This window comes from Corythoichthys intestinalis, chromosome 15, assembly GCF_030265065.1.
Source record: "Corythoichthys intestinalis isolate RoL2023-P3 chromosome 15, ASM3026506v1, whole genome shotgun sequence".
In the NCBI taxonomy this organism is placed as follows: domain Eukaryota; kingdom Metazoa; phylum Chordata; class Actinopteri; order Syngnathiformes; family Syngnathidae; genus Corythoichthys; species Corythoichthys intestinalis.
In genome coordinates, this window is record NC_080409.1 from 24,771,598 (window position 1) to 24,784,677 (window position 13,080).

Below are 13,080 nucleotides of genomic sequence, written 5' to 3' on the forward strand. Positions count from 1 at the left end.
AATGGTATTGGTGCAACACTACATAGAACTAAATAATGCAAGTATTCAATTTGGAAAAAAAACTCTCGTTACCTAAAGCGTCTGTGTATTCTGCCTCAACATAACTAAGTTTGGCCATGAGAAGACTTGCTTCCTGGAGGTAATCAGCCTGGAAAACAGTCAAAAACATCAGCGATCTGTTTTAAAAACTATTGAACACATTCAAAGAAACAAAGGTGTACAGTGAATGCCATCTGCATAATGATGGTCACCTTGAGGTTTCCTCTGTCCAGGGCAGCAGTGAGGTGCTTCCTGACCTCCACTAGTTTTGGTCGTGGGCCCCTCGGACTCGCGCCCTGTTTGATTGGATTCTCCTTTAGGTATGTCAGAAGCTTGCATTCCCCCAACAACAGCTCTCCAAGATCATCTGTATGCATAAAACAATTTATGACATAAATAAACACGTCCCTACACTTCAGGCTAAAAGTATTGGCACCTCGCAATTCTGTCAGATAATGAACTCAACCTCTGTCCTGTGTCCTTGTGTGTACCACATTGAGCATGGAGAAACGAAAGAAGACCAAAGATCTGCCTGAGGACTTGAGAAGCAAAATTGTGAGGAAGCATCGGCAATCTCAAGGCTACAAGTCCATCTCCAAAAATCTGAATGTTCCTGTGTCTACCGTGCGCAGTGCCATCAATAAGTGTAAAGCCCATGGCACTGTGGCTAACCTCCCTAGATGTAGAAGGAATGGAAAAACTGACGAGAGATTTCAACGAAAGATTGTGCGGAAGGTGGATAAAGAACCTCGACTAAAATCCAAATAAGTTCAAGCTGTGCTGCAGTCCGAGGGTACAACTGTATCAACCCGTACTATCCGTCGGCGTCTGAATGAAAAGGGACCCTATGGTAGGATACCCAGGAGGACCCCACTTCTGACCCAGAGACATACAAAAGCCAGAATGGAGTTTGCCAAAACTTACCTGAGAAAGCCAAAATCGTTTTGGAAGAATGTTCTCTGGTCAGATGAGACAAAAGTAGAGCTTTTTTCATAGTTCACAGGAAAAAAAACGAGGCCTTCAAAGAAAAAAACACGGTCCCACAGTCAGACATGGCGGAGATTCCCTGATGTTTTGGGGTTGCTTTGCTGCCTCTGGCACTGGACTGCTTGACCGTGTGCATGGCATTATAAAGTCTGAAGACTACCAACAAATTTTGCAGCAAAATGTAGGGCCCAGTGTGAGAAAACTGGGTCTCCCCCAGAGGCCATGGGTCTTCCAGCAGGACAATGACCCAAAACACACTTCAAAAAGCACTAGAAAATGGTTTGAGAGAAAGCACTGGAGACTCCTAAAGTGGCCAGCAATGAGTCCAGACCTAAATCCAATAGAACACCTGTCGAGAGATCTAAAAATGACAGTTTGCAGAAGGCACCCTTCAAATCTCAGAGACCTACAGCAGTTGGCCAAAGAAGAATGATCTAAAATAGTAGCAGAGCATTGTAAGAAACTCAGTGCTGGATACTCGAAGTGGTTGTTCGCAGTTATTTTGTCTAAAGGTTGTGCTACCAAGTATTAGGCTGAGGGTGCCAATACTTTTGTCCGGACCATTTTTGGAGTTTTGTGTAAAATGATAAAAATTACATTTTTTTTGCATTCTCTTTTGTGTTTTTTCATTGCAAGCAAAATAAATGAAGATATTACTACCAAAGTATTTGTAATTGCAATCATTTTCTGGGATAAATTGAGCATTATCTGACAGAATTGATAGGGTGCCGATACTTTTGGCCAGCAGGGTATATGGCAGGTGACCCCACTTCTTAACCAATTGAGAGAATGTGCAAACTCCACACGAGAAGGCCTAAGTCATGTGTATGTAACAGAACTAGGGACATTTTGGCTGCTGGGCAATAATGTTAACCACTGTAATACCACCATGCACTGAGATTAACCGAGATGTGCATGACAGCACTGACTGTGCTTATAAACATACCAAACAGAATTATGACAAGTAATCCTTTTGCTGAGCCCAGTTGGTGACCAGACCTTGTCATTATGGAGGAAATTTCATACAAGGACAGCTTTTTTGTAGAAATTTGTCAATTATATTGTTTCAGAATAGCCTCCAAACACGATGACAAGCGGACCATCATGCACAATTTCTACATGCGCAAAGCAGATGACTTATTATGACACTAGTGGTGTGAAAGGAACCAACATGTTGCTACCAAAAACTTTCCACTAGAATATTGTCTATGTGCACTCATTGGTTGGACATTGACGGCGCTAGACATCCAATTTATTCGCATCCCAGTCAAAACGAATTAGACGTCTAGTGCTGTCAATTGCACTCAAACGTGGGCATACAAAGGTAGTCCTTCCGATGTAAATGAATTGGACATCTATCGCTATCTATGGCAGGCAATGCCTTATGAAAGACACTGATTTTTTCACAAAAATATTGCAATAATATAGCTGTATTTATTTATAGAAAGGTTGCACTGAAATATTCCATATTCTGTGAGGAAGACAAGTTTTTGACAGCTTGTCTGCGTCAATGAGAAAAATTTAGGTTTTGTTCCATTTAGAAATATCTTGTTTTTCTCTTATGTTGTTGTCACGTACAATATCTTAGATTGAATTCCTGACCCATGAATCGATAATTTCTGCATCGCCATATTGTAAGATAATCGTTATCGTGAGCCTTGTACCACAAATCGTATCGTATCAGGAGGTATCGCTGCATCCACATAAGTAAATGCAACGAGGTGAATTTCAATAACTAACGTAACCATATTCATTCATCCACTTCACGTTCCAAATGTGAAGTTGTGGTAAACGATTTAAACATAGGGCATAAAGTAGGGATGTGAAATAACCTTCTGAATATCAGGAAGTACAGAGGATTCTGATAGCTAGGGAGGAAGGCCTCCTGTATGTAAAAATACATCTTACCGTTTGATATCAATTTAGCTGAAAGTTGCCGAACCAACTCCGGTATTTTATCCCATTGGGCCTCGGAACGACACCGCTCAATCTCAGTCTCCAGTCGTGAGCCAGACTTCTTCGCTGTCATTTTGGCGAGCGCCTTCGGCTTGCACCAAAACACTGAAGAATCGCTTTGACGTACAGCAGCCAAAATACGAGCATGCAACTGAGCTTCCGGTTATTTCTTTCAAAATAAATGTGACGTGTTCTCGTTTTACACACACCACTCCAACAACTTTTTGGCTGCGGTTTTCCCTCACGTGCTCATAGCATAGCAGGCGTTGGGGCATCCGCAATTAATAAGTATAAGCTGGTTAAAATAATAATAATTAAAGCCCATATTGTACAGAAAATCACATGCAACAACACTAGCTATTCCTATGATAGTTAAGTAGCTCCGAAACAATAACTAACAATACTAACAATTATTATTTTCAAAGAAAAAACAACTGGTTGATTTTTATTACTTGCGGGTGTTTAGCAAAAACCGAAATTAAAACGGCGAAGAAGAAAAAGGGTGGAACCGGAAGTTTTATCCAGAGACATAGAATATTTCGTAATGCTTCAATTCCGCTTGGAATCGTACGTAAATGGTGCCACCATATTGGATGTGCAAAGGGTGGTATACTAAGCACACTTAGTATTCGTGAAAATGGAGACGAGTATGTTTAACAATAAAATGATGATGTAAAACCGTTTTCCCCCAGTACATTGGTTCAAGGAACGGATAAAATAGCTAGGTTGAAACCACGAGACTATTTGGACGGTTCTGCCACAGCAAAAATGGCGGTCGCACTAACGTATTCGAGCAGGCGTAGACTTGGCTCTATTTATGTTTGGTGTCTGTGCTCTTAGAAAACATTAACAACATCCTCAAGTGTGCTTCAGGAAATGGCTGACTTATCATTATATTTAACTAATATTTCTTTGGGAGGAACTATGGAAGCTGATAAAGTGAGTATACGTAAAACTACGTTTTATGTTGTGGTTACGCGGGTGTAGCAGAATACGGTACTGATGGTGTTGAACTGTGTGAAGTCGCCCGGATAATGTTTATTGTTCGTTTTAATTCCAATTTTAGAAGACTTTCCGTAAGTGCAGTCAGTATTTTTCATTTTGGTTTGTTTGTTGTCGTTGCCTACGAGCTGATGGTCAAGTAAATGTGAAATGTTTTGTATTGTTATTTACAGTTCAAATGTTTGGGACCACCCAGGAAATTTTGTTTTCCATGAAAAGTAACAATTTATTAAATGAGTTGCAACATGAATAGAAAATATAATCAAGATTTACAACGTTAGAAATAACGATTACTGCGTTCGTCAGAATAAGCTAATTTAGTTACCTGATAGGGTTGTCAAAAGTATTGATACTGAAATGTTGTATACAGTTACGATATTTGATTGCAAAAGTATCGATACATATTTACTAGTTTTTGCACTATACCAGATCCCCAGAAATATTTTGTATAAATTTGATTTTGCATGGTAAAGGAAATACAATCATGTAAAAAAAAATTCTGACACCCCATGAAAAATTCAGTTCTTTACTAAGAAATGGTCACATATCAATGCCTGATCTTGTTTTTCCTTATCTCTGGAAAAGAAAGTGATTTAATTGCAGGTAATCAACAAAATTAACATTGTCTTACTCATTATAAACCCAGTATATCAACAAAAATGTATATTCTAACTGAGGAAAAAGTTAGGACACCCTACCACCTAATAGCTAGTGTTACTCCCTTTGGCTGAAATAACCTCAGTGAGACGCTTTTTGTAGCCATCTACCAGTCTTTGACATCAGTCTGAAGAAAGTTTGCCCCACTCTTCAAAGCAGAATACTTTCAGCTATGAGATATTTAAGGGGTTTCTTGAATGTACAGCCTGTTTCAGGTCATCCCACAGCATCTCAATGGGATTAAGATCTGGGCTTTGATTCAGCCATTCCAGGACTCTCCATTTCTTCCTTTTCAGCCAGTTCTTGGTGGATTTACTGGTATGTTTTGGGTCATTGATATGTTGCAGGGTCCAGTTTCACTTCAGCTTTAATTTTTTTCACAAATGATCTCACATGTTCCTCTGAAGCACCCTCTGATACACTGTAGAATTCACGGTGAGCTGGCCAGGTCCTGCTGCATCAAAACATCCCCAAACCATGACACTTCCACCTCCATGCTTCATGGTTGGTATGAGGTTCTTTTCCTGGAATGCTGTATTGTGTTTACGCCAAACATGTCCTCTATTCTGGTGTCCAAATAATTCAATTTTAGATCCAGCTGTCAAAAGAACATTAGGCCAGAAGTCCTGGTCTTTGTCTATATTCACTCTGGCAAACTTCAGTCTAGCCTTCATGCTCTTCTTGTAGAGCAAAGGTTTTCTTCTTGCACACCTCCCATAAATGTTAAACTTGTGAAGTCTCTTTCTGATTTTAGAGGCATGCACTTTCACATGAACAGTAGCAAGAGCCTGCTGTATGTCCCATGATGACATTTTAGGGTTTTGGGAGACTTCTTTTAGCATCTTGCGGTCTGCTCTCGGGGTGAACTTGCTTGGACGGCCAGACTTGTAAACTATTTTCCGGACAGTTGGATGGCTGATTTTATATTCTTTTGAGATCTTTTGAAATCCTTTACAAGACTGATAAGCTTCTACGGTCTTCTTTCTGAAAGCCTCAGGCAGCTCCTTTGATCTCATCATGGTGTTTTCTCTCACTTCAACAGTAAAACTAAATGTGAGGTTTAAATAAGGTAAGCCTCCTTCAAAACACTGGGTAATGATGTTCTATTCATGTACACCTGAAGCCATTTTAAGTGGGACTGAATATGACGGTGTCCTAATTTATTCCTCAACAAAAATTGCATTTATCTAAAATTACATTTTACAGAAAGTTATTTAAAAAATCTTTTTTTTTTTTTTTCAGTTTTAATTGTTTAGTTCTATTACTTGAATCTCTCGAGATTGTTAAAATTGATATTAAATATCTATATGACCAAATATGTTAGAAAACACACAAGATTCCATAAGGTATCTTAATTTTTTCACATGACTGTAGAGGACATTTTTGCATTTTCCTTTTCAACTCATTGACTGCCATTGACACCGCTAGGCGTCCCTCCCAGCCATAACAGATTGGACGTCTAGTGCCGTCAATGCCATTGAAAGATGAGCATTCAAAGCCAGTGCTCCTAATTTAAATGAATTCTATTGGCAGGTAATTAGTTCATTTTGGGGCATTTGCTTGTTAATTATCGGAAATTTACACGTCACTTCCTGTTGATTTTGGTTCATTTCCTTTTGGAGCATTCCAGAGTCATTAGCTGTACACTTTGTATCATTTCTTGTTGATTTTTGGGCATTTTTAAGTCACTTGTCTGTCACTTTGTTGGGTTACTTACTGACGATATACGCGTCAATTTTCTTACATTTTGTGTCACTTCCTCTTAATTTTAGGGCAGTTTAAAAAAAAAAATAATCACAAAATGGTGACCATCAATGGCAAAATATTGAAAGAGTTTATTAAAATTTTTTTATTTAATTTCGTGACATTTCTGCTACATTTTGGGGCATTGTTGTGACACTTCTTGACGTTTTGGGTCAATTCCTATTAATTTTGGGGCAATTCGAGGGAGCTGTTTTTTTTTTTTTTTTTTTTTCCTTTTTTTTGGTCGAAAATAATGACCATCAATGGAAAAACACTGAAAAGCATAACTCTTCATTAAGGTTTTTTTATTTATGCAGTATCGAAAATGGTATTGAGTATTTTTTGGGTGTCCATTGAGTTTAAAATTTTAGCATCGTGACACGCAGACTTGTCCCGATCACGTTTTTGCACCCAAGTTTGAGTCCAAGTCAACTGGTATTGAGGATCTAAAGTAGCACATCCAAATAAAAATACAGTGGTACCTCTACATACGATCGCTTCGACACACGAACTTTTCGACATCCGACGTAAAATTTGACTCGCCATTTGTTTCTACATCCGACGACATGCTCGAAATACGACGACAATGGCAGCACCGGAGACGAATGCACGGCGGATTTTCTTGTGTGACAAATCAACACTGGTTTCAGAAAAGGTTGGTACAGGTGGTGAAACAAGGAAAAAGTTGACGCTTACCTTCTAAATGAAGATGCAAATGAGAGAAAAATATGAGCGTAGGGTGGGCATCTGTGAAATGGCTCAACAATACATCTCCACGGTCCTCCTCCGACCATCGTTCGCCAGTCTTTATAAGTTAAGCTGACAATTCTTATTGTGGTAACATCTCCAGAGAAATCGCCAACTTCGCCACGTTTTTATCATTTATTTCACAACTTATTCAAAACAAAAACACCTTCTGTCTGCCGCAATTGACGGTGTTCTCAAGAAAACATTCAAAGTGAAAGTGAAACTCAAGCTCACCGGTCTGTCTCTGGCACGTCAGCCCCGCGGTGCGTTCAGGGTCAGCAAAAAACGTCCGCCACATTAGAACCCGATTCGTTACATTAATACAGGAATTATTATTAGTATTATTATTATTATTATTCCGATTTTGATTTATAATTTATTTGTTTTGCTATGTGTAATTGCCAGTTGTAATAGTACCAGCAGTATTTTTTAAGGATTTAGTGAAGGTTTTTGGGCTGTGGAACGAATTAATGGAATTATAATGTATTCCTATGGGAAAATCCTGTTCGACATACGACCATTTCGACTTACAAACAAGGTCCTGGAACGGATTAACTTCGTATGTAGAGGTACCACTGTATTTCTATCATTCTTGCATGATGCTAGCTTACTGTTAGCTTCCCGCAACAACTAGCATAACCTTCCTGAATTGTTTCCGCTGTGTTGCGATTTTGCGTTGTACAAAAAGTTTCTTTCCACAATATCCTTGTACGTCTTGATTATTTTATTGCTTTGTAGTCCTTAATAATAATAATATAATACATTTTTTAAAATGTTAACTTTTTCACACCAGTCCGATCTTCTGAAAATGACGTTGTTGGGCCTACGGCTGCAGCGGTCGATTATTTTAGTAGTCGATTAATCAATAAACCATTAGTTCGAATAATCGAGTAATCGGACAAGGAACATGAAAAATTAAATTACCTGAGCTGAGTGTCAAACGGTATAAAAAAAAATAAATCAATAAGGATCTATGTACAACAAAAGAACAATTGGCTAACTTACATCGCAAAAGTCCGCTAGTTTAAATGCTATAAAATGCAAACTTTTTTACAATGCTCTTAACAAATGCTTCAGACACATATTCCCACAAAAATAAACTAAATATACCTATAAACTAAATCAAAATAAAACAAAAATAAACTCAATGTTGGTCTCATCTGACAAAAGCACACGGTCCCAGTTGAAGCCTTTTTGGCAACAAACACTCTTAGTGGGTCTGCCGTGCCACAGAAGATGCGCATGCTGAAAAGCACCTCATACCCACTGTGAAGTATGGGGGTGGGTCAGTGATGCTGTGGGCCAGTTTTGCTTCCAAAGGCCCCGGGAACCTTGTTAGGGTGCATGGCATCATGAATGCTTTGAAATACCAGGACATTTTAAATCAAAATCTGTTGCCCTCTGCCCGAAAGCTGAAGATGGGTCGTCACTGGGTCTTTCAGCAAGACAATGACCCTAAACATGACCAAATCTACACAGAAATGGTTCACCAGACACAAAATCAAGCTCCTCCCATGGCCATCTCAGTCCCCAGACCTTGTTTTGTTGGCAAAAGGGGGTTGTAAAAAGTATTAACACCAGGGGTGCTAATAATTGTGACACACATTTTTTGATGTCAAATCTTTTTTTCTTTATGTGGGATTTTTTCCCCACTGAATGAATGCACTTGTATTGAAGGTTGGATTTTTCTCTTTTTTTCCATTAAGGTCCCAGATTATTTGAATTAAAAAAAATATATATTAGAAGCTAAAAAACACATCTTTTTCAGGGGTGCCAATAATTATGGATGGCAATGTATTTTCTATTACATATATTACATATATTTGGAACTCATTTGATAAATAAAAGTGCTCAGTAGTACATGTCATTTGGGATGTTTCGATACAATGAACATATACTATAATTATAGTATAATATGCAAAACAGTACGTTCCTAAAATTTTCTGCATGTGCTAGAGTCCAGAAGTGGTGGGAGACATGGAGAGTGTGGAGATGGGCACCTCAGCGAATAGGAAGACAAAGGTCAAGCTTCCCCGCAGGACCATCTACTTTGCTAGTGGTGAAACAATGGAGGAGTTCAGTACTGATGAAGAGGAAGAGGAAATTGTGGAGAAAAAGGCAGTTACTGTGGATACAGTAAGCGGGAAGAGATTATTTACCTGTCATAAATCTCACAATTTTATAACGAGCATTTTCCACTTCATTTGTGTTGTAGTCTCAACTGACTTGGGGACCTTACTTCTGGTTCCATATGTGGAGAATGGCCACCTCAACCATATCAGGTAATACACCGTTTAACTCACTGGCCGCCATGACAGCACTAAACGTCCAATTCATTTTGACTGATCACACCTCCCATTTAAAATGAATTGGACATTTAGTTCATAAATTAACATCGGCTGCAATTGAAATATGCTTCTTTCAGTGTGCGACTACATGGGAGAGAAACTTGCCTCATTTTTCGGCATTACCTCCCCTAAATACCAATACGCTATAGACGAGTACTACCGGATTAAGAAGGAGGTAGGTGAAATAAACATTAGATTTCTTGAATTTCCACTCACCAATTTACAAAATTACGCACTGTCTTCATCCCACAGCAAGAGGAGGAAGAGGAAGAGAACCGTCTAGCTGACGAGGCTGAGCGTCAATTTGCCGAGCAGCGAAGGAGCGAGAAGAATAATCCGGTTCCGACTACATTTCAGCAGCCTGAAGCATCGCAAACTTCCTTTGTAAATGTGTCTTTTGACCATGAGCCGGAAGCACCTCTTAATAGTGGTGACAACAGGGCACCTTGTCCTCTCCCCTCCTGACGGCACAAAAACCTTTTATTTGAAACTAGGTTGAATGCTAATCTATTTATAACAATGATTAATCGAAATAATGTTTATTGTATTTTGCCGAAATTGGATTCTAGAACTGGAAAAAGATGTTATTGCATTGTACGGAGACTCACACCGGTGCCTGGGTAGAAAAAAAAAAAGAAGAGGTAATCTATATACGCAGTTTACTAATCTATGATCACAGATTAGTCGACTGTAGGTACAGTTTAGTAATTTGTAGCCACAGTTTACACCCAAAGTAAAAAGCTGAATTGTCTTCTAAATTTAAACTGTTTAAACCAGTTTGCTAATCTGTGGGTACAGATTAGTAAACTGTTAGTACAGTTTAGTCATCTGTACCCACAGTTTACTAATTTATGGGTACAGTTACCTATAATTTAATAATCTATACCCTCAGATTTTTAATCTGTGGGACAATTTTTGTCATCTGTAACCACATACTAATTTGTACCCACATATTAGTAAAACAGATAATTACCGGATTTTTTCCCTACCGTCACAAGGGGATCTGTTGAATTGACATCCACTTCTGATTTTTCTGGAGCGCAGGTGTCATTTTGTTTGGCACGCGAAAGTAAATCATGTGGATCAACTTTGTTTCTGTCTAAAATAAAATGTTTCTGTCATCCTTGATACTGTATATTACTTCAAATAAAAAATTAAGCATTTTCGGAGAGTAAAAATATGTATTCATCTTTATTATCATTGACAGCAATATATGGAGTTATACTTGTACAGTGGGGCAAATAAGTATTTAGTCAACCACCAGTTGTGCAAGTTCTCCTACTTGAAAAGATTAGAGAGGCCTGTAATTGTCAACATGGGTAAACCTCAACCATGAGAGACAGAATGTGGGGGGGGGGGGGGAAACAGAAAATCACATTGTTTGACATTTAAAGAATTTATTTCCAAATTAGAGTGGAAAATAAGTATTTGGTCACCTACAAACAAGATTTCTGGCTGTCAAAGAGGTCTAACTTCTTCTAACGAGGCTCCACTCACTACCTGTATCAATGGCACCTGTATTAACTCATTATCGGTATAAAACAGTCGCACTCCAAACTCCACTATGGCCAAGGCCAAAGAGCTGTCGAAGGACACCAGAGACAAAATTGTAGACCTGCACCAGGCTGGGAAGACTGAAGCTGCAATAGGTAAAAAGCTTGGTGTAAAATCAACTGTGGGAGCAATTATTAGAAAATGGAAGACATACAAGACCACTGATAATCTCCCTTGATCTGGGGCTCCATGCAAGATCTCACCCAGTGGTGTAAAAATGATAACAAGAATTGTGAGCAAAAATCCCAGAACCACACGGGGGGACCTCGTGAATGAGAGCTGGGACCACAGTAACAAAGGCTACTATCAGTAACACAATGCGCCGCCAGGGACTCAAAACCTGCACTGCCAGACATGTCCCCCTGCTGAAGCCAGTACACGTACAGGCCCGTTTGCGGTTCGCTAGAGAGCATTTGGATGATCAAGAAGAGGACTGGGAAAATGTGTTATGGTCAGATGAAACCAAAATAGAACTTTTTGGTAGAAACACAGGTTCTCGTGTTTGGAGGAGAAAGAATAATGAATTGCGTCCGAAGAACACCATAACCACTGTGAAGCATGAGGGTGGAAACATCATGCTTTGGGGCTGTTTTTCTGCAAAGGGACCAGGACGACTGATCCGTGTAAAGGAAAGAATGAATGGGGCCACGTATCGAGAGATTTTGAGTGAAAATCTTCCATCAGCAAGGGCATTGAAGAAGAGACGTGGCTGGGTCTTTCAGCATGACAATGATCCCAAACACACAGCCAGGGCAACAAAGGAGTGGCTTTGTAAGAAGCATTTCAAGGTCCTGGAGTGGCCTAGCCAGTCTCCAGATCTCAACCCCATCGAAAATCTGTGGAGGGAGTTGAAAGTCTGTGTTGCCCAACAACAGCCCCAAAACATCACTGCTCTAGAGGAGATCTGCATGGAGGAATGGGCCAAAATGTGTGAAAAGCTAGTGAAGAGTTACAGAAAACGTTTGGCCTCCGTTATTGCCAACAAAGGGTACAAAACAACGTATTGAGATGAACTTTTGGTATTGACCAAATACTAATTTTCCACCATGATTTGCAAATAAATTCTTTAAAAATCAAACAATGTGATTTTCTGGTTTTTTTTCCACATTCTCTCATGGTTGAGGTTTACCCATGTTGACAATTAAGGCCATGGAAAATGACTTCCGGACGGCTTCGAGGAAATTCTGGTCCACCATCCGGCGTCTGAGGAGAGGAAAGCAGTGCACTATTAACACTGTGTATAGTGAAGATGGTGTACTGCTGACCTCGACTCGGGACGTCGTGAGTCGGTGGAGAGAATACTTCGAAGCCCTCCTCAATTCCACCGACACGCCTTCCTTTGAGGAAGCAGAGTCTGGGGACTCTGAGGTGGGCTTTTCGATCTCTGGGGTTGAAGTCACTGAGGCGGTTGGTAAGCTCCTCGGTGGCAAGGCCCCCGGGGGTGGATGAGATCCGCCCGGAGTTCCTAAAGGCTCTGGATGTTGTAGGGCTGTCATGGCTGACACGCCTCTACAACATCGCGTGGACATCGGGGACAGTGCCTCTGGATTGGCAGACCGGGGTGGTGGTCCCCCTTTTTAAAAAGGGGGACCGGAGGGTGTGTTCCAATTATAGAGGAATCACACTCCTCAGCCTCCCCGGTAAAGTCTATTCAGGGGTGCTGGAGAGGAGGGTCCGTCGGGAAGACGAATCTCGGATTCAGGAGCAGTGTGGTTTTCGTCCCGGCCGTGGAACAGTGGACCAGCTCTACACCCTCAGCAGGGTCCTCGAGGGTGCATGGGAGTTCGCCCAACCAGTCTACATGTGTTTTGTGGATTTGGAGAAGGCGTTCGACCGTGTGCCTAGGGGAATCCTGTGGAGGGTGCTCCGGGAGTACGGGGTACCGAGCCCCTTGGTAAGGGCTGTTCGGTCCCTGTACGACCGGTGTCAGAGTCTGGTCCGCATTGCCGGCAGTAAGTCGAATTCGTTCCCAGTGAGGGTTGGACTTCGCCAAGGCTGCCCTTTGTCACCGATTTTGTTCATAATTTTTATGGACAGAATTTCTAGG

General features: G+C 40.4%; 2 protein-coding genes across 5 annotated transcripts in view; one reads left to right on the forward strand and one right to left on the reverse strand.

Moving 5' to 3' along the window:
- The window catches only part of ttc7b (tetratricopeptide repeat domain 7B), a 39,973-nt gene extending 36,529 nt beyond the window's left edge, over positions 1-3,444 (reverse strand). Inside the window, exons 1-3 of one of the 3 annotated variants that reach the window (XM_057859569.1) lie at positions 2,935-3,444; positions 252-406; positions 73-148 (exon numbers count right to left, since the gene is read on the reverse strand). In XM_057859569.1, the coding sequence (XP_057715552.1) occupies positions 73-148; positions 252-406; positions 2,935-3,055 (352 nt within the window). In that variant the 5' untranslated portion in view covers positions 3,056-3,444. The remainder of the gene's footprint in view (positions 1-72; positions 149-251; positions 407-2,934) is intronic. The other 2 variants (XM_057859567.1, XM_057859568.1) reach the window with 2 other exon arrangements.
- A 337-nt stretch (positions 3,445-3,781) lies between these two features.
- On the forward strand, positions 3,782-10,657 carry fam177a1 (family with sequence similarity 177 member A1). 2 transcript variants are annotated; one of them, XM_057859658.1, is made up of 5 exons: positions 3,782-3,921; positions 9,088-9,267; positions 9,347-9,413; positions 9,557-9,654; positions 9,732-10,657. In XM_057859658.1, exons 1-5 carry the CDS (start codon positions 3,859-3,861, stop codon positions 9,942-9,944), a joined length of 621 nt encoding a protein of 206 aa, XP_057715641.1. In that variant the 5' UTR covers positions 3,782-3,858; the 3' UTR covers positions 9,945-10,657. The 2 variants fall into 2 exon arrangements, with proteins under 2 accessions (XP_057715641.1, XP_057715642.1); XM_057859659.1 differs by lacking the exon at positions 3,782-3,921 and adding an exon at positions 3,955-4,058.
- Positions 10,658-13,080: the final 2,423 nt, after the last annotated feature.

Bases quoted from the DNA above. Each gene is read 5' to 3' on its own strand.
- fam177a1 (XM_057859658.1), top strand. From the start codon at position 3,859: ATGGCTGACTTATCATTATATTTAACTAATATTTCTTTGGGAGGAACT. The intron at 3,922-9,087 runs GTGAGTATACGT...TGCATGTGCTAG, and splicing joins GAACTATGGAAGCTGATAAA to AGTCCAGAAGTGGTGGGAGA. The intron at 9,414-9,556 runs GTAATACACCGT...TGCTTCTTTCAG, and splicing joins GGCCACCTCAACCATATCAG to TGTGCGACTACATGGGAGAG.